Source organism: Typopeltis vanoorti, chromosome 11, assembly GCF_054136105.1.
Source record: "Typopeltis vanoorti isolate ZY-2024b chromosome 11, IOZ_Tvanoo_1.0, whole genome shotgun sequence".
In the NCBI taxonomy this organism is placed as follows: domain Eukaryota; kingdom Metazoa; phylum Arthropoda; class Arachnida; order Uropygi; family Thelyphonidae; genus Typopeltis; species Typopeltis vanoorti.
Genome location: NC_143559.1, coordinates 21,531,303 through 21,554,597, shown reverse-complemented (window position 1 = coordinate 21,554,597; position 23,295 = coordinate 21,531,303). Strand labels below are relative to the sequence as shown.

Sequence of the window (23,295 nt, the reverse complement as noted above, 5' to 3'; positions counted from 1 at the left end):
ACGAGTTTTGAGAGAATGTGCTAGCGAATTGACAATACCTTTAACGTGGCTTTACAATGAAAGTCTGGCTTTGGCAAAGGTGCCCAGGGAATGGAAGGAAGGTAAGATAGTGCCATTGCATAAGGGTGGTAACAGACTGGAAGTGTCTAATTATAGGCCAGTCTGTGTGTCATCTGTAGTTGTTAAGATCTTGGAGAAAGTAGTGAGGGACTGTGTACAGCATTTGGCGGATGAGGGTAATGTTATCTGTGAGAATCAACATGGATTTGTGAAAGGACGCTCTTGTTTTAGCAATATGCTAGCCTTTTATAATAAAGTTACAAGAGCATTAGATGAGGGAAAGGCATATACTGCAATTTTCTTAGACTTGGCGAAGGCATTTGACAGGGTGCCACATGATAAGCTGATATTTAAGTTGCAGCACATGGGTCTGGATGTCAGATTGGTCAACTGGATTCAGGATTGGCTGTCTGATAGGTATCAGAGAGTTGTGTATGGTGGAGCAGTTTCCAGGAGGCAGAGGGTTACAAGTGGGGTCCCACAGGGCTCAGTACTAGGACCTATATTGTTTAAACTTTATATCATTGACATAGCCAGTGGATTGCAGGGGGATATTCAGTTGTTTGCGGATGATGCGAAGCTGGGAAGCATTATTAGTAATAGCGCAGATGTGGTAGCCCTGCAAGAGGATTTAAATAAGCTAGATAGATGGGCAAATGAATGGGGGTGTCAGTTTAATGCAGCAAAATGTAAGGTCTTGAGGTTTGGGAAACATCGATGGGATGCTGCATACTCTGTGGGAGGAGTTATACTGGAGGAAGTAGGGGAGACAAGAGATCTGGGGTTGATGATTGATAGAAACCTGAAGTTTAGGGGACATATTGCAAAGGTGGTGAAGGTAACACAGAGGATTGCTGCTATTATGAGAAGGACACTGACCTGCAGAGATAAGAGGGTTATCATTCCGTTGTATAAGTCTCTGATCAGACCACACTTGGACTATTGTTCTCAGATTTGGTCCCCAGGATTTGAAGGGGATAAATTAACTGTGGAAAGGATACAAAGACGGATGACAAAGATGGTTTCAGGACTGTACAATGATAGTTATGAGGATCGGCTGAGAGAATGTGGACTGCAGAGTTTGGCGGATAGAAGAAGGAGAGGTGATATGATTGAGACTTTTAAACTGTTGAGAGGTGGTTACAGGGTTGACACTGGGGAGTTCTTTCGCTTGGTTGATCAGCGGGAAGGAGTGATGACAAGAGGCCATCCCTGGAAGTTACGAAAGGAAACTGTGAGCAAGAGGGTAAGGAGTGGTTTCTTTGTGTGGAGGGTGGTTGAGCCGTGGAATGCATTGCCTGATGGAGTGGTGGGAGCGAGAACGGTCAGTGACTTTAAGGAGTGGTATGATAAACTTTGTGTTTCTCAGGGGGGGACCTCCCCTCGATGAGTCTTGACAGACTTTATGTCTTAGGAAGGACCTCCCTCGATGAGTCTTTTGACTCCTTGGAGGCCTGAATAATAATAATAATAATTATCCCCTCCAGACTCCAATTGTGTCCTTTAAAATAGAAGCGGAATATATTAGTACATGCAAAAATTTTGAAGTTATTCTGTGAGAAGTTGAGATCAATATAACAGTATATCTAATGTTGTTGTTTTTATCATACCCAGTTTTCCTCCATCATCCCTTAGGACTGGTTAAGCCCTCCTAATGAGGGATTTATTATTATGTATTTTATGACTGTAGATCCATGTGTGTTTAGGACCAGTTTGCCTGTTCTGAGGGATGAAAAACCAGAGTTGCTGGGTGAAAAAATCCTCTACCTCTGTATGAGACCGGCTAACTCATCTTTAGTGGAAAGAGATCAGATAAAGGTTCCTCACATCATGGACAGGAAATGAACCCAGCTCTTTCCAACCAAAGGGCTTAGTCTATACTGACTAAGCTACAGAGGCTTAGTATATATAATAGAATGCTGTTATAGGCCAGGGAATGTGGAGGGCACTTATTTTGTAATGTTAGACAAATTAGTTGGGCAGTAAATTAAAGATACCAAGATATTATATACTTGATTTAATCCTTTTTCCAAGTGTAAGCAAACAAGTTTGCACCCAAACTATTTTCAGGACTGGGGAAACTCGTATGTAGAAGCTTATGACGTCACATCACTTGCCTTAGTATCCCATAAAGGCAAAGCACATATCCTTGCAGGTATGTATAATGCTATGCATTATAGGAAGGGTCATTACCCAGACTGGTTTCGACCTTTATTGAGGCCTCATCAGTGGGAGCTAGACCCAGAGGTGATACCAAGGTTGAAGTAATGCAGAGGTCATATATGAGTTGCCAACTCGTATATTTTCATATATGAGTTGCCAAAAGGTGTCACACCTTATTATTAACATATCTGGATTAGAGATAGTTGTTGGATGTTTTTCCACTTGGTTATGCTATAAATTAAAGATACCAAGAAGTTATATACAGTCGGGTCTCTTTTTATGCGGTGGATATGTTCCACAGAAAACCACATATAAAAAATTGCACAAAAAAGACCTAACTTACATTGAAAAATTAGGGATACATCCCATAATTTTCTGAAACTACATAAAACTGAAGCAATGAATTAAAATAAACCTAAAATGGCATAAAAAAAAGTTTATAAAAATTCAGGAAAGTAAGAATGCCTAAGTTTGTTTTAAACTTTATTCATTTAATTTTATTGAAAAGTAACAATTTTTTTACATTTTTTCATCAGAATTATCGTCGCTATTACACAATATTTGGCAACGTTTGCGAACTGGTGCAAAATCATTTTCAATCACCAGAAGAGATAGTCAGCACATCAGATCTGTATGGTAAAGGCAACGGTTCTTTACAAACAGAATTAGCTTCCCCTTGTTCTGTGCTGATTTTTTTCTTCTGACAACGTAATCAGTGATAAAGTATCAGTGACAAAGTAATCGATGATGAGAGTACTAATTTTTTATACAGCTCATAATATCCAGACATACAGTTCTTCAGCTCACGTAGGAATTTAAAGGCTCATTCAGAATTTGTGTCATTAACGAGAAAATAATTTTCCAATTTAGTACACAGTTGAAGACCTTCTCGAATTATATTTGCAGTGAGGGGGACAAGTTTTTCTTCCACTTCACTATTGTTTTCTGGATCTTCAACAGTATCTAAAGTTAATCGATATCCATTAATATCATCGTCATTTAAGGCATTATCCACAAGCAATTCGTCTACATTATTCTGGTTAAATGTATCAAAACCTTCTCCACTAATTTAATGTGCCATCTCATGCAAGCAAAATTTTATTAAAGATCATGCTAAATAGGATTGAGGCCAAAGTTGAGGCCGAGATGCCCGAGGAACAAGTAGGATTTAGGAAAGGTAGGGGCACCAGAGATCAGATCCTTTGCCTTAGACAGATCATAGAAAAATATAAAGAATTCAGACTCCTTCTGGTAATGTGTTTCTTAGATTACTCTAAAGCTTTTGACTGTGTTGAGCATGTGAAACTGTGGGAAGTAATGAAAAGAATGGGTTTCCCTCAACACACTATCAGGTTGATAGCCAACTTGTATAAGGAGCAAGAAGCCACAGTAAGAACAGGTGTTGGATTGACTGACTGGCTTCAAGTTGGAAAAGGAGTACAAGGATGTTTACTTTCTCCTCACTTGTTTAGTATATATGCAGAGGACATCATGTGTGAAGCATTGGATCAGCTCAGGACAGGAATTATGATAGGAGGTAGATTGATCAGTAATCTGAGGTACACTGATGATACAGTACTTCTTTGTAATGACACGGAAGAACTAGGACTAATTCTTGACAAAGTTAACAAGATCAGTAATAACAGAGGACTTCAACTCAATTCTAGCAAGACAAAGATCATGGTTCTCAAAGGAAAAACAAACAGAGAAGCTCTTGAGAAACAAGTGTATCTTAATGGAGAAAGAATTGAGGAAGTCAGCAAGTTTGAGTACCTGGGATCCATTATTAATGTGAAGAATTGCTGTTCAGAAGATGTCAGAAAAAGGTTAGGAATGGCTAAAACAACAGTCAGAGACCTGTCTAAAATCTGGAATGAATGGATCTATCTCCATGGGAACAAAGTTGAGGATTTTAGATGCAGTTGTTTTTCCAACAGCGACTTATGGATGCGAGACTTGGAACCTAAAGAAGTCAGATAAGAAACAGATATCTGCTTTTGAGATGTGGTGTTACAGAAGGCTGTTGAGGATATCATATACTGAAAGGCATACAAATGAATGGGTGTTAGAAAAGATTAGTAGAACTTTAAGGCTCCTTACGGATATTGACAGAAGAAAGTTAAAATATTTTGGACACATAGAAAGGATGGAAGGAGGACTTCTCAGAACAGTAATGGAAGATAAAATGGAAAAAGAGGCAGAGGTAGACCATCAATGAGATGGATGGATGGCATGTGTGGAGTGACTGATCTTCAGAGAGTTGAGGCTGCCAGAAAAGCAAACAACAGGACTACATGGCGAGGCCTAGTGTGGAACATCATCGAGCATCGGAGTGACCTTACGGCATCTGTAGATGCCCAGTGAATATAGAGAGAATGAGAAGTAATGATTTCAGCTGATAATGTAGATGTTTGAATGGTTGCACTGTTTGCAACACATCCATGCCAAGCTGCTTTCCAGCAGTCATTTAAAGTTTGTGGTCTTATTTCAGCAATAGCAGATGCAACATGATTTAAGCAGTCCAAGATAGAAAATTTTTTCCAAACGTCAGTTACTGTTAATGATTCATTTTCTAGTTTATCCAATATAAATTGAAAAGTGTGCTTAACATAATATTTTTTTAAAATTAGCAACCATGCCTTGATCTAATGGCTGAATAATGCTTGTTGTATTGGGTGGAAAAAAACACTACCTGCACATTTGGATATCCTAAATGCGGATGACTTGATGCTTGATTGTCAACAATTAATAAAACTTTAAAATTGAGAGCTTTTGGCTTCATATATGTTTCCACTTCTGGTACAAAGCAATTATTGAATCATTCAGTAAATACAGCAGTTGTTACCCAGGCCTTTGTATTATAGCCATCCAGTGTACTGGTAGCTGTTTTAGATCTTTGCCTTTTAGAGCACGTGGTCTTAGAGATGAATTTACTAGGAGGGATTTCAACATTCAATCCCCTGATGCATTGCTACGTGACAACGTTACTCGATCTTTGCTTGCTTTAAACCCACTTGCTTTTTTTCTCAGATTTTGCGATGTAAGTTCGACTAGACATTTTCTTCCAAAACAATCCTGTTTTTTTGTCAGTATTAAACACTTGATCGGGACAATATCTACCACCTTCAATAACTTTATTATTATTATTATTATTATTATTACCCCCAAGACCTCATGGAGTCAAAGAATCATCTTGGAGGTTCCTTTATCACACACACAGCTCATCGTATCGTGTTTTAAACACACTCAAATTCCTTGCAGACACCACACTCTCAGGCAAGGTGTTCCAATCGTTTACAACTCTGCACAAAAAAAACCTGCCTCTCACACCCTCTTTATACAGTTTCCAGGGATGACCTCTGGTTCTCCCCTGATCTCCCACTATTTTCTGTAGAACTACTCCAACATTGATCCTCTAACAATCCCTTACCAACTTGTAGGTCTCTATCATATCTCCCCTCTTCCTCCTGTCCACAAGACTCTGCAAATTACATCTACTCAATCTTTCCTCATACTCGACATTCCAGAGGTCAGAAACTACCTTAGTCACCTTTGGACCCTTTCCAACATCTCTTGATCCCTCTGAAAACCAGGCAACCAAATCTGGACACAATAGTCCATGTGTGGCCTAATTAAAGCCTTATACAACAGAAGAACAATCTCCGTACTTCTACAAATAAGTGTCCTTCGCATCATTCCCAGAAGCCTTCGTGTTGTCTTCACAATTTTGGTGATATGTCTCCTAAATTTTGGATCCTTATCCACTATCACCCCCAGATCTCTTATTTCCTCTACCTCCAACAATATATTCTTACCAAGCATAAATTCTGCATCCCATCTTTGTTTCCAAAATTTAAAACATTACATTTTGCAACATGCCCATTTCCATGCCCAATCACTCAATTTATTCAAGTCTTCTTGTAAGGCCACTACATCTTCACTACTCTTCATGGCTCGTCACAACTTTGCATCATCTGCAAACAACTGAATATCTCCATCCAAATCTTCACCAATATCATTAATATACAAGTTAAACAATAATGGCCCTAAAACAGACCCCTGAGGCACTCTATTAGTGACTTTCCCTTTCCTTGATATTGCTCCCCCACAGAGAAGTTAGCCATGCTTTGGCTAACTTCTCTTGAAGATTTTTGGCTGGTTCTTCATCTGCTGCTGCAACCTTGCCTGTAATCTTTACGTTATGAAGTGCATTCCTTTTTCACACTCCTCCTTACTGTTTGCTTTGTCTGTCTTTGCAAAAGACAACATATCCCTCCATCTCTATTCTTGTCAGATTGTCATCTTCATTCAACTATTTCTCACTTATGCCAACAATTTCTGGGTGAATGATCTTTATCAATCAATGCTACAATTTCATTCTCCTTGTTTCGAATACTTCTAGCATTTGTAAACATATGTATTAGCTCATTTCTGTGTTTGTAACAAGTCTCATGAATCTTCTGCACTTCCCCCTGTCTATTCCTGTTTATCATCACTGATAGTACACATCTCCCCAGACCTAAATATACACCCCACATCCTTGGGTGTCCTTACGCACTCACACATCTGCTCCTGAAGCCCTCATCTACAGTTTTCACACGGTGTCCTTCTATCTACCCTGACCTCCTCTGTTTCCTTGTCTATCTTCTTGTCTTGTCTAAAATGTTCTATCTCTCATTCTCTCCATTTGAGTCAATCGCCTCTCCATTCACAAAATTTGCCTATCTTACTGTCATGTTCTTCCAGTTTATCCAGATGTGCAGCAGTGTATCTGCTGCACATCTGGATAAACTGGAAGAACTGCACATCTAACTAAATGTTTTGAATGAATGCTTTCAGTTTTTTTTTTTTTTTCATTGTTTCACTGTAGCATCCAGAGTTAATGATGTGTCAGTATGCATGAATTCTGAATGTGCTACACCATTCATGTGTCAGAAAGCTGTGGACATAAATTTTGTTTAAAAATCTTGTGATATGTTGAACTTCCTCGGTGCTTGTCAAACCTTTATAATATTTCATAATGGTCTCTTGCTTTCAGACTCAATATGCATCCTCCTTTAGTCTTTGATGATCACATGAATTGGTTGTCTTCAAGGAAGCAAATTCATATATGATAAAATTTTATGCAGCAAAAATAACAACTCTTAATGTATGTTGCTATTATGATTATCATCATCAAATTTCTGACATGTACCCGCAGGGGGGGGGTGCATAGTACTACTACCACAGGATATGACAGTACTACATGAAACTTACATGATTACTAACTTCCTATTTACAATTTTCCTCCAAATCAATCTGTTATCTGTCAAGACTCCAACATTATCAGATCTTATATTTCTATCTTCTAAGGCACTTTTTGCCATATTACCCATTATATCTTGGTCTTCCTCTGGGTCTTTTCCCCCTCAATCTGGTAGAGAACACTTGTTTTGCTAATCTTTCCTTTCCCATTCTGTTTAAGCGACCATACCACCTGAGATTATCTCTGCTAACACATTCCTGGATTCTAACAATGTTAAGTTCTTTCCTAATATCCTCATTTTGAATATGATATTACCCATTGATACCATCTGGTCAAGTGTTTTATTTCTAACTCAGCTCTCAGATCCATAAGTTAAAATTGGTTTCAATACTGTCTTGTATACTGCTAATTTAGTGTATTGTCTAATTTATCTCTTATTCCATATAAATTTATTCAGTTGACTTCCTATCATACCAACTCTGTTGATTCTGTTGTCTATTTCCATATTTAATTTATCATCTTCATTACAAATGATGCCTAAGTAGCAGAAATGTTTTACTTGTTCTATAGGTTCTCCATTCACAATGCAGTTGATATTTTCAATGCTGCTGCCTATTTTCATTCTCTTGTTATTACTCACCTTCATACCATATCTATTACAACAGTTATTCAATTTAGTCGGGGAATATCTTGCAGACTTGTAGCAGATTTATACTGAAATATAACATCATCTGCATAAAGTAAAGAGCTGAGATTAATATCTCTAATTTTGATATGAGGTTTAATACCACTTTCCTTCATAATGTGATCCATATAGATAATGAATAATAGAGGGGATAATAGGCATCCTTGTGTGACACCAGATTTAACATTACACCATCTTCCTGTACTTCCTTCAATTCTGACTACTGACTTACAACTCAAATAAAGATTAAGTATTGCTTGATATATAATGTCCCATTGACACCATACAACTTTAGCATTTTGAATAGCTTCTCTCTTAGCACTTTGTCATATGCCTTTTCCAGAGATCTACAAAATTTAAATACAGATCTTTGTCATATTCCTATGATATCTCAACTGTTTGTCGGAACCTGAAAAGCTGATCCTGTTGGCCTGAATCCAAGCTTCCCTTCTACAATCCTTCTCAACTGTTTCTCAAGTATGCTTGCATAAATCTTACCAGGAACACTCAGTAGAGAAACACCTCTGTAATTCTCACATTCAGTTTTATATCCCTTTTTATATATGGATAGTATGAAAGCTCTACTCCAATCATCTGGAATTCATCCTTCTGAACTATGCAGTGCAGCCACTATAAGACTTTCATACCTCTGTACTTGAGCATTTCTGGTTGAATATCATCTACTCCAGCTGCCTTTCTACATTTCAGGTTTTTGTTGGCTTTTTCTACATACAATATAAAATGATGGTACAACATAACATAAATGAAGTTATTGTTATTATTATTATCCCAAAGCCCCATGGAGTCAAAGACTCATCTAGGGGGGGTCCTTTTGTCATACACAACTCATCATACCACATCTTAAACACACTCAAATTCTCTGCAAACACTACCCTCTCAGGCAAAGTATTCCAATCATTAACACGTCTGCATGCTAAAAACCTGTTTCTCACTCCCCTGCTCACACCCTCCTTATACAACTTCCAGGGATGACCTCCTGATTTCCCACCATTTTCTGTGAAACCTCTCCAACATTTATCTTATAACAGCCCCTTACTAACTTGTGTCTATCATATCATCCATATTCCTCTTATACACTAGACTCTGTAAATTGCATCTTCTCAACCTTTCCTCATATTCAATAGTCCAGAGATCAGAAACTACCTTAATCAGTCACCTCTGGACCATTTCCAACTTCTCCTGATATTCTTTTGAAAACCAGGTGACCAAATTTATGCACAGTAGTGGCCGAATCAGAGGCTTATAGCCTTATACAGTGAAACAAAAATCTCCTTACTTTTACAAGTCAGTGTCTTTTGCATCAATCCCAGAATTCTTTGTGTTGTCCTCACAATTTTGGCAATTTGTCCCCTGAATTTCAGATCCTTATCTCCTATAATCCCAAAGATCTCTTATTTCATCTACCTCCAATAATATATCCCCACAGAGCGTAAATTCTACATCCCATCTTTGTTTCCCAACCTTACATTTTGCAACATTGAACTTGATTTCCCATGCCTATTCACTCAAATCTATTCAAGTCTTCTCTTAAGGCCACAACATCTGCTGTAATTATCATAGTTCATCCCACCTTTGCATCATCTGCAAACAACTGAATATCCCAATCCAAAGCTTCGCCAATATCATTAACATGCAGGTTAAACAGCAGTGGTCCTAAAACAGATCCCGAGGAACAGCACTAGTGACTTTCCTTTTCCAGAATATTGCTTCCTCATATACAACCTTCTGATACCTATCAGATAGCCAGTCTCCAATCCAATGCACTAATCTAACATTCAGCTCCATCTGCTCTAGTTTGACTATCAACTTATCATGGTAATTTATCAAAAGTGTTTGCAAAAGCTAAGTCCAAGGAACCTTATTGTAATAAGTAAGTAGAGTACTAAAACATGTTCTCACACATTTTGGTGAATCTGTTGCTTTCATAAATTTCAGTATCTAACAGTAGCAATTACTGCTTACATGTACACATTTGAATGAAAATTTGTGTGCTGTTCTCTGCTACAAAATGCACTTTTGATCATTTCATGATATGATTATGGAGAACAATGTTTGTACTTTTTGTGACCCTGTCCTATGCTGTATTTTATTCTAGTTCAAGCTGCTGTTTATATTGTAGTTATCAGTAGTCTTCAAATTTATATAACCCAGCATCAAAGAATATTAATGCCTGAAACCTCGTCTTCACAAACAGCTTTTATTTGCCATTGGATGTCAGTTGGCAGATATTTTCTGCAGTAAAAATTTTGATATTTCCAAATTGAGGAAATATCACACATGATATTTCCATGCAGTGTTCCATTTTTCAGTGCTATAATTTTGGTAACTTTTAGTTGCAGAACTAGAACATCATGCCGATGTCATGTACCGCTGCAGACAAAGAATTTGAAAAAATATGAAGTCGACAGATGAAAAAATTCGAAAAATTAAAAAAGAACTCTACCGTCTTTCCAAAACTTGCTACCAACACCGTAATCAACCTTTCTTCGGTCATCCTGAAGTCTGAAGCACTCAACACGCTTTCACGTGGCCACAACTTCGCCATTGCTCGTAATAAAATACCTAGTGAGGATATTATGATCCAGACCGAATGTAGAATCCGCCAATTTCACATCAAGTCGCCAACAGTGTATGACTGGATGTAGCTTGTGTCCTCTCCAAAACAAGACCACCAAAAACCAACATATCCAACAAACAATATAAAGCTCTACAGGAAATGAGGAATAATAAAGAATTAGTTATCACCAAAGCGGATAAGGGAAATGCAACTGTAGTACTCTATACCCCCCCCCCCCCCCGTATTTACGGACTCCCAAAAATACATAAAGAAAATGTGCCATTACGTCCCATAGTGGATGGCATTGATTCCCCCACATACAAATTAGTTAAACATTTGCCCAAAGAGCTCACACACTATACTGGCAACACACCATCACACATAAAAAACTCAGCCCATTTCAAAACCAGCATAGAAAACCTTACACTCCAACGTACTGACATAATGGTCAGCTTTGACGTCTCCTCTTTATTCACAAATGTCCCACTCAAGGAAACTTTAGAGCTAATCCAAGCTAAATATTCTCCTGATATCTCAGCCTTATTTCAGTTCACAATGAACTCAGGCTATTTCGTTTGGCAGGGAAAATTCTACAAACAAATAGAGGGGGACAGCCATGGGTTCACCACTCTCCCCACCCTTGGCCAATTTCTTTATGGAGACCTTTGAAGAAAAAGCCTTAGCCTCTGCCCCACAAAAACCAACCATATGTGTTCGCTATTTGGCCACATGGCTCTGAAACACTTCTCTCCTTCTTAACACACTTAAACAACCAACACCCCAGAATTAAATTCACCCTGGAAAAAGAAGAAAACAACAGCCTCCCTTTCCTAGACACACTAGTCACCTGCCAGCCTAATGGAACCTTGGTTTTCTCAGTTTACAGAAAACCCACCCATACAGGCAGATACATTCACCAACAATCCCCCCCCCTCCTCACAACAATATGGAGTAGTGAAAACACTATACAACAGGGCTAAACTAATCTTTTCAAACGACTTGGCCCTAAACACTGAACTAAATCACATCCTCAACACTTTCTCAGCCAATGGCTACCCTCCCCCCAAAAAAATCCAAAAAATATTAGAACCTACAAACCACAGATCCCCCCCCCTCCACAACAAGGATTACTCTAAATCCATCACCATTCCCTACATCCGAGGCACCTCGGAAAAGATTACCAAAATCTTAAAAAAACATGACCTGACCTCCTGTTACAAACCTTACAAAAAATTGGCATCCCTTATCTGCTCCACTAAAGACCAACCACTTCCCCTAGACCTACCTGGTGTATACCAGGTCCCCTTGCAGTTGTAAACTGTCTTACTTTGGCCAAACAGGCAGGAGAGCGAATATCAGAATTTCTGAACACAAGGACTACATCTGTTTTTACAAGTACAGCCATTTTGGTCTTGCAGACCATGTTCTGGATACACGCCACAGAATACGGTGGAAGAAAGCTACAGTAATACACTGCAGCAAATACAAATTCGAAAGACTATTTATAGAATCAGCCTCAGCCCTAAGAAATTCTCCAAACCTCAACAAATTTGGTTGTATGCGACTGCCCCAAATTTGTGAGGCTTACATCAGCAGACCTTCAGCCCAATGGCCAAGAACACCTACTTAGCCCACTAGAGGGCACCATCAGGACTTTTAGGAGAACAATAGCTTCATCTCTTCATTCCCAGTTACTGTGTTGTAGTGCCTACGTGCACGTGCCTTTTTTTTGTAAGTTTCTTTAGAAGATGGCAACGTGACGTTGCCGAAATATCAGAAAGTATTTATTAAAGTATAATTTAATTTATATCCTTAACTACGTTGTTCAATTCCTTAAGTGTTTTAATCATGCCAATGGCAGAAAAGTGTTCTTTGTTTTATTTAAAAAAAAAAAAACATACATTTCAGCATACCATGTGTGTAATAACTTATTAATTTGCTTTTATTAGGTCTCTCTTGTCCTACTAGTGGCACTGTGATGATTAATGGATATGATATTTTAAAAAGTATTACATTAGCAAGAAGCAGTCTTGGCTTCTGTCCACAGAGTAATATATTATTTGATAGACTAACAGTAGCAGAACATTTGAAATTATTTGCTATGGTAAGGTTTAATATTGCACATTCTGCTTTATACTTAACTATTTCACATATTTAAAAAAGCACTTAAAACCAAATCAGTGATACTGATATTATAAGTTATACTGTATGCATTTCATCATGGATTTCTACTCACTAAATTTCTTACCTTACAACACAGTATTGTTTTGAATTGCTTGTTTTTTGCAAGAGGTCAGATAGAAACCTAGTTAAGTTCACTGTTGATTTTAAATTGTCACTGTCAGTTAAGACACTCTTAAAAAGCAGAATTGCATTCTCAATTTGTAATTGTTTTTTAAGTCTTGCAGTTTCATTCAGAAATAAAGTGATTCCATTGTATAGAGCCTTATAAAACCATATCTGGACTAATGTACTTAGATTAGTCACCAAGCTAACAAGAGGATGAGCAAAATATTAGAAAGGTTACAAAGGCAGATAGCAAAAATAGCATCAGGATTTTAGAATGTCAGTTGATGGAGGAAATTTAATAGTTAGGAAAAGCAGTTTTGGGGTATTTTATGATTTTTAAGGTGCAAAGATATCAAAGGTCATACTGTGTTAGCACACAGGTTATAGCAGTACATATGGTAAACGGTTAGTAGGACAATCACACACACATCCATGTCCTAGGCAGGATTCAAACCTGCAGCTGCTAGGCTACAGCGCGGATACTATAACCACTCGCTAACCAGGCTGGTGAAAAGCAGGTGTGTGGTGTGGTGTGGTATTGATGAAGCACTTGTGTGCATGCTAAATAGACAGTGCACCAATTGTACAAAGGTATACCAAACATCATGTTAAACTTGTTCCCTACTCATTCACCATTCATTCACAACAGTACATTCAAATTCTCCTGAAGGTTTACAACATCAGCACCACTCCTAATAACTCTACTTCAGCTTTACAGTCTCCTCCTTACACAGCAGCATACCTCCTGTAAGTTATTCAAAAGTATTATTATTATTATTATATAATTTTTTTATTTTAGTAACCTCCACGGGGTCAATAGACTCAATGTGGTAGACTAAAACAGAAATGTGTCTTGAAGTTTTTCACTTGGTTATACTGGCCTGGTTGGCCGGAGTAGTTAGCATATCCACTCTCCCGCCAAAAGGCTTTGGGTTCGAATCCTGCTGTGGGCATGGATGTTTGTTTATGAAAATACTAGTGGTGGCAGTTGGCAGTATATGGCATTGTTGTAGATGATGAAGGTAGTTGTGGCTGGTGGAGTGGTGGAGACAGAGAACTGTAGAGTAGGTAGACTCCCTGGAGATGTTATGTAATAATAATAATAAAATATTATAAATTATAGATGCCAAGAAATTATATTCTTGGTTTAATCCAAGTGTAAGCAAATAAAAATTTGCAAGTGAAGTAACATCATAACTTGGATACTTGTATGTAGAGGTTAATGACTTCACATTAATTGCCTTGGTATCCCATAATACAATGCACATATCCTTACAGACATGTATAATGCTGAAGGACCACTACCCAGACCTGTTTCAACCTTAATTGAAGTCTCATCAGTGGGAGCCAGACCCAGAAGTGATACCAAGCTTTAAGTAATACTTGCAATTTCCATATACAAGTTAGTCAAAAAGGTGTCATATCTTATTACTATAGTATAACTAAGAACTGAAAAAACTTCCAAACATCTTTCTATAATCAGGAGTATTTTACTAATAAGGTGTAACACTGCCTTAACTCCGGGTATTTTAGCTGGAACAAACAGCTATTTAAACAAGTTAGGAATGCGGCAATGGGCTCCCCACTTTCATTCCCATTGCAAACTTATACATGGAATTATTTGAATCTTTGGCAGTTAATTCTGCCAAAGATCCAAAGTCTCTCTCAAACCCAAGGTATGATTGAAGTATAGAGATGATGTCTTTGCCATTTTGCCGCATGACCCATAATAATATCCATCCTCAAATAAGTGTTTCACTGTGAAGAAGTAAAAAGAATGAGTTCTTGCCTTCTTGGATACTTCAGTTACAAGGCAAGCAGATGGGTCCTTCATATGTTCAGTTTACCATTATGCCCCTGCACACAGAAAGATATCTACATGCCACTTCACACCACCATCCTGATGAGAAGTTTGGAATTTTCAAAACCGTAGTCTTCAGGACAGAGAAAATTTCATCATCAAGACAAGCACTACACATGGAACAGCAGGCTCTACTCACATTATTCCAACAAAATGGATACAACAAAAACTCTGGACAAACTCCTTAAAAACAACAACACATTTCTATCCCCTAAACCAGAATATACATAGACTATGCCTTACATCAAAGGCACAACAGATAAACTGTGCTCACCCCTGAAATAACACAGCATCAGAACTGTCTACAAATGGTAAACAAGATTTCTATTGCCTAAGACAAATTAAGGATTGCCCAGGCCCTCTCTTCTTCCCTAGTGCCTACAGCATCCCTTGCCAGTGTGGAACTCAATATCTTGAACAGACAGGATGAAATACTGTAGTATGAAAGATGTAGATGAAAGAAAACAAAATTTCTCTGTTGTCATACATCCAAAATGGAGAATCAAAAAGCAGACTATCTAAATATGTCATAGGGAAAGACCACTTCATAAGATGAAACAAAGCCAGGCTATTTCACAAATCCCATTTCAAATTGGAGAGATTCTATCTTGAAACAGCATGTGATTCACAGAACCTGGTTAACTGCAGCAGAACAGATGGCATAATTTTAAACAGATTTTGGAGCACTTCCCTATCTACTTTTCTGCATCATCATCATTATTATTATTATTAACATCTGACCTCCATGGAGTCAGAGACTCATCTTGGGAGGTACACACTATTACAAGTTGTTTCAAAGAGCAGTGGGGTTCCACAGGACTCAGTACTGGGACCTATATTGTTTAACCTTTATATCAATGACATTGTCCGTAGATTGCAAGGGGATATTCGATTGTTTGCAGATGATGTGAAGCTGGGAAGGGTTATTAGTAATAGTGCAGATGTGGTAGCCCTGCAAGAGGATTTGAATAAGCTAGATAGATGGGCAAATGAATGGGGGTCTCGGTTTAATGCAGCAAAATGTAAGGTCTTGAGGTGTTTGACATGTTGATGGGACTCTGCATACTCTATGGGAGGAGTTAAACTGCAGGAAGTAGGGGAGACAAGAGATCTGGGGGGTTGATGATTGATAGAAACCTGAAATTTAGGGGACGAATTGCAAAGGTAGTGAAGGTAACGCAGAGGATTGCTGCAATAATGAGAAGGACACCGACCTGCAGAGATAAAATGGTTATCATTCCATTGTATAAGACCACACTTAGACTATTGTTCTCAGATCTGGTCCCCAGGATTTGAAGGGGATAAATTAACTGTGGAAAGGGTACAAAGGTGGATAACAAAGATGGTGTCAGGACTGTACAATGTTAGTTATGAGGATCGGCTGAGTGAGTGTGGACTGCAGAGTTTGGTAAATAGAAGAAGGAGGGGTGATATGATTGAGACTTTTAAACTGTTGAGAGGTGGTTACAGGGTTGACACTGGGAGTTCTTTCACTTGGTTCAACAGCAGGAAGGAGTCATGACAAGGGGCCATCCCTGGAAGTTACGAAAGGAAACTGTGAGAAAGAGGGTGAGGAGTGGTTTCTTTGCATTGAGGGTGGTTGAACCATTGGAATGCATTACCTGATGGAGTGGTGAGAGCGAGAATGGTCAATGCATTTAAGGAGTGGTATGATAGACTTTGTGTTTCCTAGGAGGGACCTCCCTCAATGAGTCGTGATAGACTTGTGTTTCTTAGAAAGGACCTCCCACTATGAGTCTTTTCACTCCATGGAGGCCTGAATAATAATAATAATAATAATAATAATAATAATGCTCAGGCAATGTATTGCACTCACCAACCAGCAAAGAACCAGCTCCTCACTCCTCTACTCACACTCTCTTTATAGGAGTTTCTGGCTATGGCTTTTTTGTTCTACCCCCTGCTCTCTCATTCTATGAAAAATCTCTTCCTTGTCAACCTGATAACAACCACTGACTAGCTTATATATCTCAGTCATACCCCCCCTTTCTCTTATTCATCAGGCTCTGCAATTTACATTCTCTCATTCTGTCCTTGTACTCCACATTCCAAAGACCATTGACCACCTTTGTAACATATCCTCATCCCCCATGGAAACCTGGTAACCAAATCTGTGCACAATAATCCATATGATGCCTGATCAAGGCCTCATACAATGGCATCATAACCTTTTTATTTCTGCATGTCAGTACTCTCATTTCCTCTACTTCCTTTAAAGTTTCCTCACCAAGTGTATACTTTGCATCCCATTATTGTTCACCAAATTTGAAAACCTTGCACTTTGCAACATTCAACTGATGTTCCACTTACCTGCCTATTCATACAATCTTTTCAAGTCCTCCTGTAATGCCATAACATCTGTTTGACTCAGAAGTGTTCTCCTGTTTGCAAATTTTTCATAATTTGCAAACAGCTGCATATCACAAGTTAAACCCATCCCAATATCATTAACATATAAATTTGAACAACAGCGGTCCCAAAACTGATTCCAGTGTTACACCACTAGTGACCTTCCTCATTCAGGATACTGTACTGCCATATAAAACTTTCTGATACTAATCTGACAGCTAGTCACTGATCCAACTCAGAAGTCTGTTATCCAATCCCATCTGTTTCCATTTATTTAACAGCTTGTGTGGGCAATCTATCAAAAGCATTTGCATAATCCAAGTACACCACTGTATATGCATCTCCCGTGTTCAAGGTATTTGTCACCTTGTTCATAAGTAAGTTAGTAAAACATGATCTCCCTTTACGGAGAATACTGCTGTTATCCACCCATTTCTGTATCGTGCTACTTACCAATCCTGCAAGAGGATTTGAATAGGCCAGATATATGGGCAAATGAATGGGGATGTCAGTTTAATGCAGCAAAATGTTAGGTCTTGAGGTTTGGGAAACATCGGTGGGATGCTGCATACTCTATGGGAGGAGTTATACTGGAGGAAGTAGGGGAGACAAGAGACCTGGGGTTGATTATTGATAGAAACCTGAAGTTTAGGGGACATATTGCAAAGGTGGTGAAGGTAACACAGAGGATTGCTGCAATTATGAGAAGGACACTGACCTGCAGAGATAAGAGGGTTATCATTCCATTGTATAAGTCTCTGATCAGACACACTTGGGCTATTTTTCTCAGATTTGGTCCCCAGGATTTGAAGGGGATAAATTAACTGTGGAAAGGATACAAAGATGGTTTCAGGACTGTACAGGGATAGTTATGAGGATTGGCTGAGGGAATGTGGACTGCAGAGTTTGGTGGATAGAAGGAGAGGTGATATGATTGAGACTTTTTAAACTGTTGAGAGGTGGTTACAGGGTTGACAATAGGGAGTTCTTTTGCTTGGTTGAACAGCGGGAAGGAGATGACAAGAGGCCATCCCTGGAAGTTACGAAAGGAAACTGTGAGGAAATTGGGTGAGGAGTGGTTTCTTTGCGTGGGGGTGGTTGAGCCGTGGAATGCATTGCCTGATGGAGTGGTGAGGGCGAGAACAGTCAATGAGTTTAAGGAGTGGTATGATAGACTTTGGTCTTAGGAACGACCTCCCATGATGAGTCTTTTGACTCCATGGAGGCCTGAATAATAATAATTTCTCTAATACCTTCACAACTCTAGATATACAGATTGACCTATTATTTGTATCCACAGCTGTATCATCACCTTTATGCACTGAAACAATTTTGCCTTCTTTCCACTCCCTTCAAATCAATGCTGTTGTAATATATTTATTAAACAGGCTTGCCAATTCCCCTGGAATATTCCCTTAACACTCGTTGTGATATGACATCAAATCCTATCACCTTATTGACATCATGGTTATTTATTTCCTTAAATACCTCCTGCTCACTCACAATTAAGCCATCCTCTCATATGTCCTCTACACTTAATTTCCTCATGATTCCACCCTAATCAGGATGATACACCCTTATAAATTGATCACTAACTAAATACCTTAACAAAAATCTTCTGTACAGTTACCATTCTACCATTTTTATCCATTAACATCATCTTACCATAATTATTCTTACTACTATTCGCAACATATGTAAAAAAAAAAAAAACTAGGGTTTTATTTCACCTGATTTGCCAATTTCTACATATACTGAACTTTTATTTTCCTTACTGAATATATCTCCTGGCTTATTCATTATACTCTTCATGTAATTGATTATAATATCATCATCATCCCTCCCTCAAGGATTTAGGCCTAGCATGGCCTGTTCTGGCCTTAGACGTAATCGTTTAAGAGGACGTCCAAGTTTTCTTTTTCCTAATGGCTTGTACTTTAAGGCTTGTTTTGGTAATCTTTCTGTTTTCATTCTTTGAATGTGTTCCGTCCATTTATGTTTATATTTTTTAATTTTTTCTATTACTGGTTTCTGGTTTAATTCTTTCATAATTTCTTCGTTTCTTTTGTGATCAAATAGGGTATACTTGGCAGATTTTGTCATAAACTTCATTTCTGTTGTTATTAATCTTTGTTTGTCTTTTTGTTTTATTGTCCAGATTTTGTTTCCATACATTAAGACTGGTAGGGGTAATGCATTATATACTTTTATTCTGTTTTGTTTTTAACTAGGTTTGGTTTAAATATAGAGTTAATTACACCTGTTATTTTTAAATATTTTGCAATTTTTATGTTTATATCTTTTTCATATGTGATCATACATCCTAGTTAGTTAAATGAATTCACCTGTTCTAAGATCTTGTTATCTATTACTATTTTAGTTCTTGCTGGATCTTGTCCTTTAAAGGCCATAGTTTTTGATTTTTCTGTTGATATTATCATACCATAATGATTATTACAATTGTTCATATTGTATAGCTTCCAAAGTAGCTATATTTTTCCAGATTTCATGCTTAAGCTCCTCATTCCTCCATTTTACACCTACCTTATTCAGCGTTTTGTCTTTCAGAATAAATTCACACATTAATGCTGTAATGTATTTCTTTGTCAGTTCCCAAGCAGCATTTATTTCTTTACTGCTCAACTCTTCATACCATACTATAGCTTCAAGCTGTCTTCTAAGTTTGTCATAATCACCAACCTTGTACTTTCTCATATATGTACTTTCCTCACAGAAGTCTTCATATGAATAGCCATGACCCAGGTGATCACTTTATGATCATTCCCACCAACTGGAGGAAAGTGCGAAACCCCCACTCACAATTACATCCTCTGATGAAATGATCAGATCTAAAGCTCTTGATCCTCACATACCCTTCTTTACATACTGCCATAAATAGCACTCTCAAGAACTCGAGAAATTAATTTTCCTTATTCACAAATGTTATCTCTTCATTCCAATCTATACTGCCATAAGTAAAATTGTCCATAATATTTGCCCTTCCTTTGTTCACTAATCCAAGTTGTTTATACATTTCTTCATCATCACCCTCCACATTCTCTGGCTTATAGCAACATCCACTATTTAACTTAAATACGTCTTCCTGTGAATCTCTATTTTACAGCACACTGCCTCATAACTATTGCCACTATATCCCTTTTTCATGTCTATCTTGTATGGGTATAATTGCCCTGCTATCATCAGTAGTACTCCCACTCCCTTCTTGTCCTTTCTATCCTTGCAAAATATACCATATCCATCCATTTCTATTCCCATAGGATATCATCTTCATTCACCCATGTTTCACTTATTGCAGTGATTTTGAGACGAATAAACACAATTAGTAAAGCCATTGTATCTCCCTTATTTTTGATACTTCTGGCATTTGTAAACAAAAAGGTAGTTCATTTTTAAGTTTATGACTAGCCTATCCAAGCCACTTGTTGGCTGTGATTTCCTCACCACACCTGTATTACCTCAATCACCTGTATTACCACGTACCACACATATATCTGCTCAGTCTCAAGTTTCCCACCCACATCGCAATATACTCCATCTCCATACACACATTCACTGCTACTTCCAACCTCCACTCTTCCTATGCCATGTCTTCATGTCCACCTGTTAGACTCCCTCCTCTCCATCTCTAAATCTTTTAAATTACACATTATGTACACTAGACTGTAATGTATCTGATACTACTTCTCACAGTCTTGAATTTGTCCCCCCCCCCAGTGTTGGATTCACTGTAGTTTCGAGCAGGAATCACCATAAAGAGTGCCACTGTCACCCTCCACGCCCATGACTATTCTTGTTGAGGTCATTCTAATTTCTCTCTTCACTGAGTGTTAAATTGCCTCTAATAATGCTAGCTTAAGCTAGTGACATGTTGGCTGTAAATAATAAGTAAATTATTTATTTACATACCATCATCTTCGTAGTTTTCCCATTACAGAAATTTCGACATGAACAGTAGTGACAACTATGGAAATTTAAACATGGAATTGCTGAATTCAGTGTTTCCAATGCATGGGGACTTCATCTCAATCTTGATGTGTATTCTGCTGAAAATGATATGTTGCTTTCTTTCACAGAGAGTTAGTGCTGGAAGTTGAATTGTTCTTAACAACTGCCTGGGATTGGGTTTGAAAATTTGAAAACTACAAAGGATTTTATTATTATTATTTGACACCTCCAGGGAGTCCAAAGACTCATTGAGGGAGGGAACCTGCTCTACAACTCAGTCTCCACCAACTCAAACCACCAACTGAGCGCAACTACACCAATGCTATCTACCGCCAATCACCAGCACCACCAGTATTTCCACAGACAATCACAAACATCCATGCCGATTGAAGGATTCGAACCTGCAGCCTTTTCAGCAGGAGAGCGGATAGGCCAGCCAGGATGGCCTAGTGGTTAGCATATCCGTATTATACAGAGAAAAAGAATCAAATAATGAAAACTGACATTAGAGAATACTTATAGCATGCACGAGTAACAGCTTTTGCTGCTCCAAGTGACTATAGTAATATTATTTGGTGAAGGATGTTGAAAGTTTATTTTTCACTTGATTAGACTATAACAAATTTAGTTTAATCCTTTATCCAAGTGTGAGCAAACAAAGTTTGCTCCTGAAAGTATCTTCAGGACTGGGGTAAAGTAGTACAATACCAGGCAACTCGTGGCAAAAGCAGAGCAAGCTTACATCACTCCTATCTCAGTATCTCCCATAATGCAAAACACATCTCCTTGCGGATACGTATGATGTTATGCATTAAGTGAAGGGCCACTACCCAGACTAGTTTCGACCTTTATTGAGGTCTCTTCAGTGTGAGCCAGGTCCAGATGTGGCTAAATTTATTATTTGGTGATCCAAATAATATAATTTTGTTCAGACAATTTATTTGCATCATTTTCTGTTTGAATTAACCAATGAAAATTGACTTAAGTTAATTTTTGTTGTGTACACTCAAGCATCTTTTCAGCTTTTTAAATGAAAAGATGGTGGTTTTCTTTTTTCTATAAGTCTGTTATTCATTTAATTCAGCTTAAGGGAGTGAGATGGCATCATTTAATTGAAGAAGTAGACATCATGTTGGAATTATTGCAGCTTTCAGAGAAGCGAGATACATGGTCAAGAAATTTATCTCTTGGCATGAAAAGGAAATTATCTATTGGAATTGCCCTCATCGGTGGGTCTGAGGTAAGTTGCAGTATGTTTGCTCATTCATATAAAGTAATATGATTTTAATTAAATCAGTTCCATAAGATTAAGACATCTGCTTTTTTGTAATTTTAGGCATATTTTGTAAAATTATTATTACTACTATTATAGCACCCTCCATAGATACTCAACAGACTCACAGTGGGAAATTCATTCAACAGACAACATTTTTATCACACTGAATCCTGTAAAATCCTTTACACTCTTTGCATTGACAACACATTCTGGTAATGCATTCATTCACTGACAATTGTCCATCTAAAAAATCTACTCCTCACACCCCTCTTCACCTCATTCTTACATAATTTCTAGGGATGAACTATGATTCTTCCTCTCTCACCTTCTGCTCTTTATAATTCCATCTCGATTAATTCAATAAAATTGTCTCACTAACTTAAATGTCTCTATCATATTACCTCTTTTTCTCCTATCCACCAAATGCTGCAATCCACGTTTTTTCAACCTCTTCCCATAGCCAGTATTACAAAGTCCAGATATTGTCATAGTTACTCACCTCTGGACCCTCTCCAATGTCTCCACATCACACTGAAAACTACGTTTTTTAGATTTGAGCACAATAGTCCACGTGTGGTCTGACCAGTGCTTTATACAGTGGCACAACCACTTCCTTATCCCTACATGTTAGCATTTCTTGTCATAGCAGCACTACGGTGTGCAGTCTTTCCAACACTTGCGATGTGCCCCTAAACTTCAGTCTGCTGTCAACCATCAAGTCTCAAATTTCATCCACTCTTCCTGCAGTATGGTACTGTCAATATAGTACACAGCCTTATATTTCTACACTACAAAATGCAAC

The 23,295-nt window shown here is 38.1% G+C and overlaps 1 protein-coding gene across 1 annotated transcript in view; it reads left to right on the top strand.

The window, feature by feature from the left end:
- The window catches only part of LOC150101361 (phospholipid-transporting ATPase ABCA3-like), a 646,575-nt gene that overhangs the window by 284,904 nt on the left and 338,376 nt on the right, over nt 1–23,295 (top strand). The window contains exons 11-12 of the mRNA XM_090400940.1: nt 12,681–12,835; nt 22,302–22,457. Of these exons, the coding sequence (XP_090257066.1) occupies nt 12,681–12,835; nt 22,302–22,457 (311 nt within the window). The remainder of the gene's footprint in view (nt 1–12,680; nt 12,836–22,301; nt 22,458–23,295) is intronic.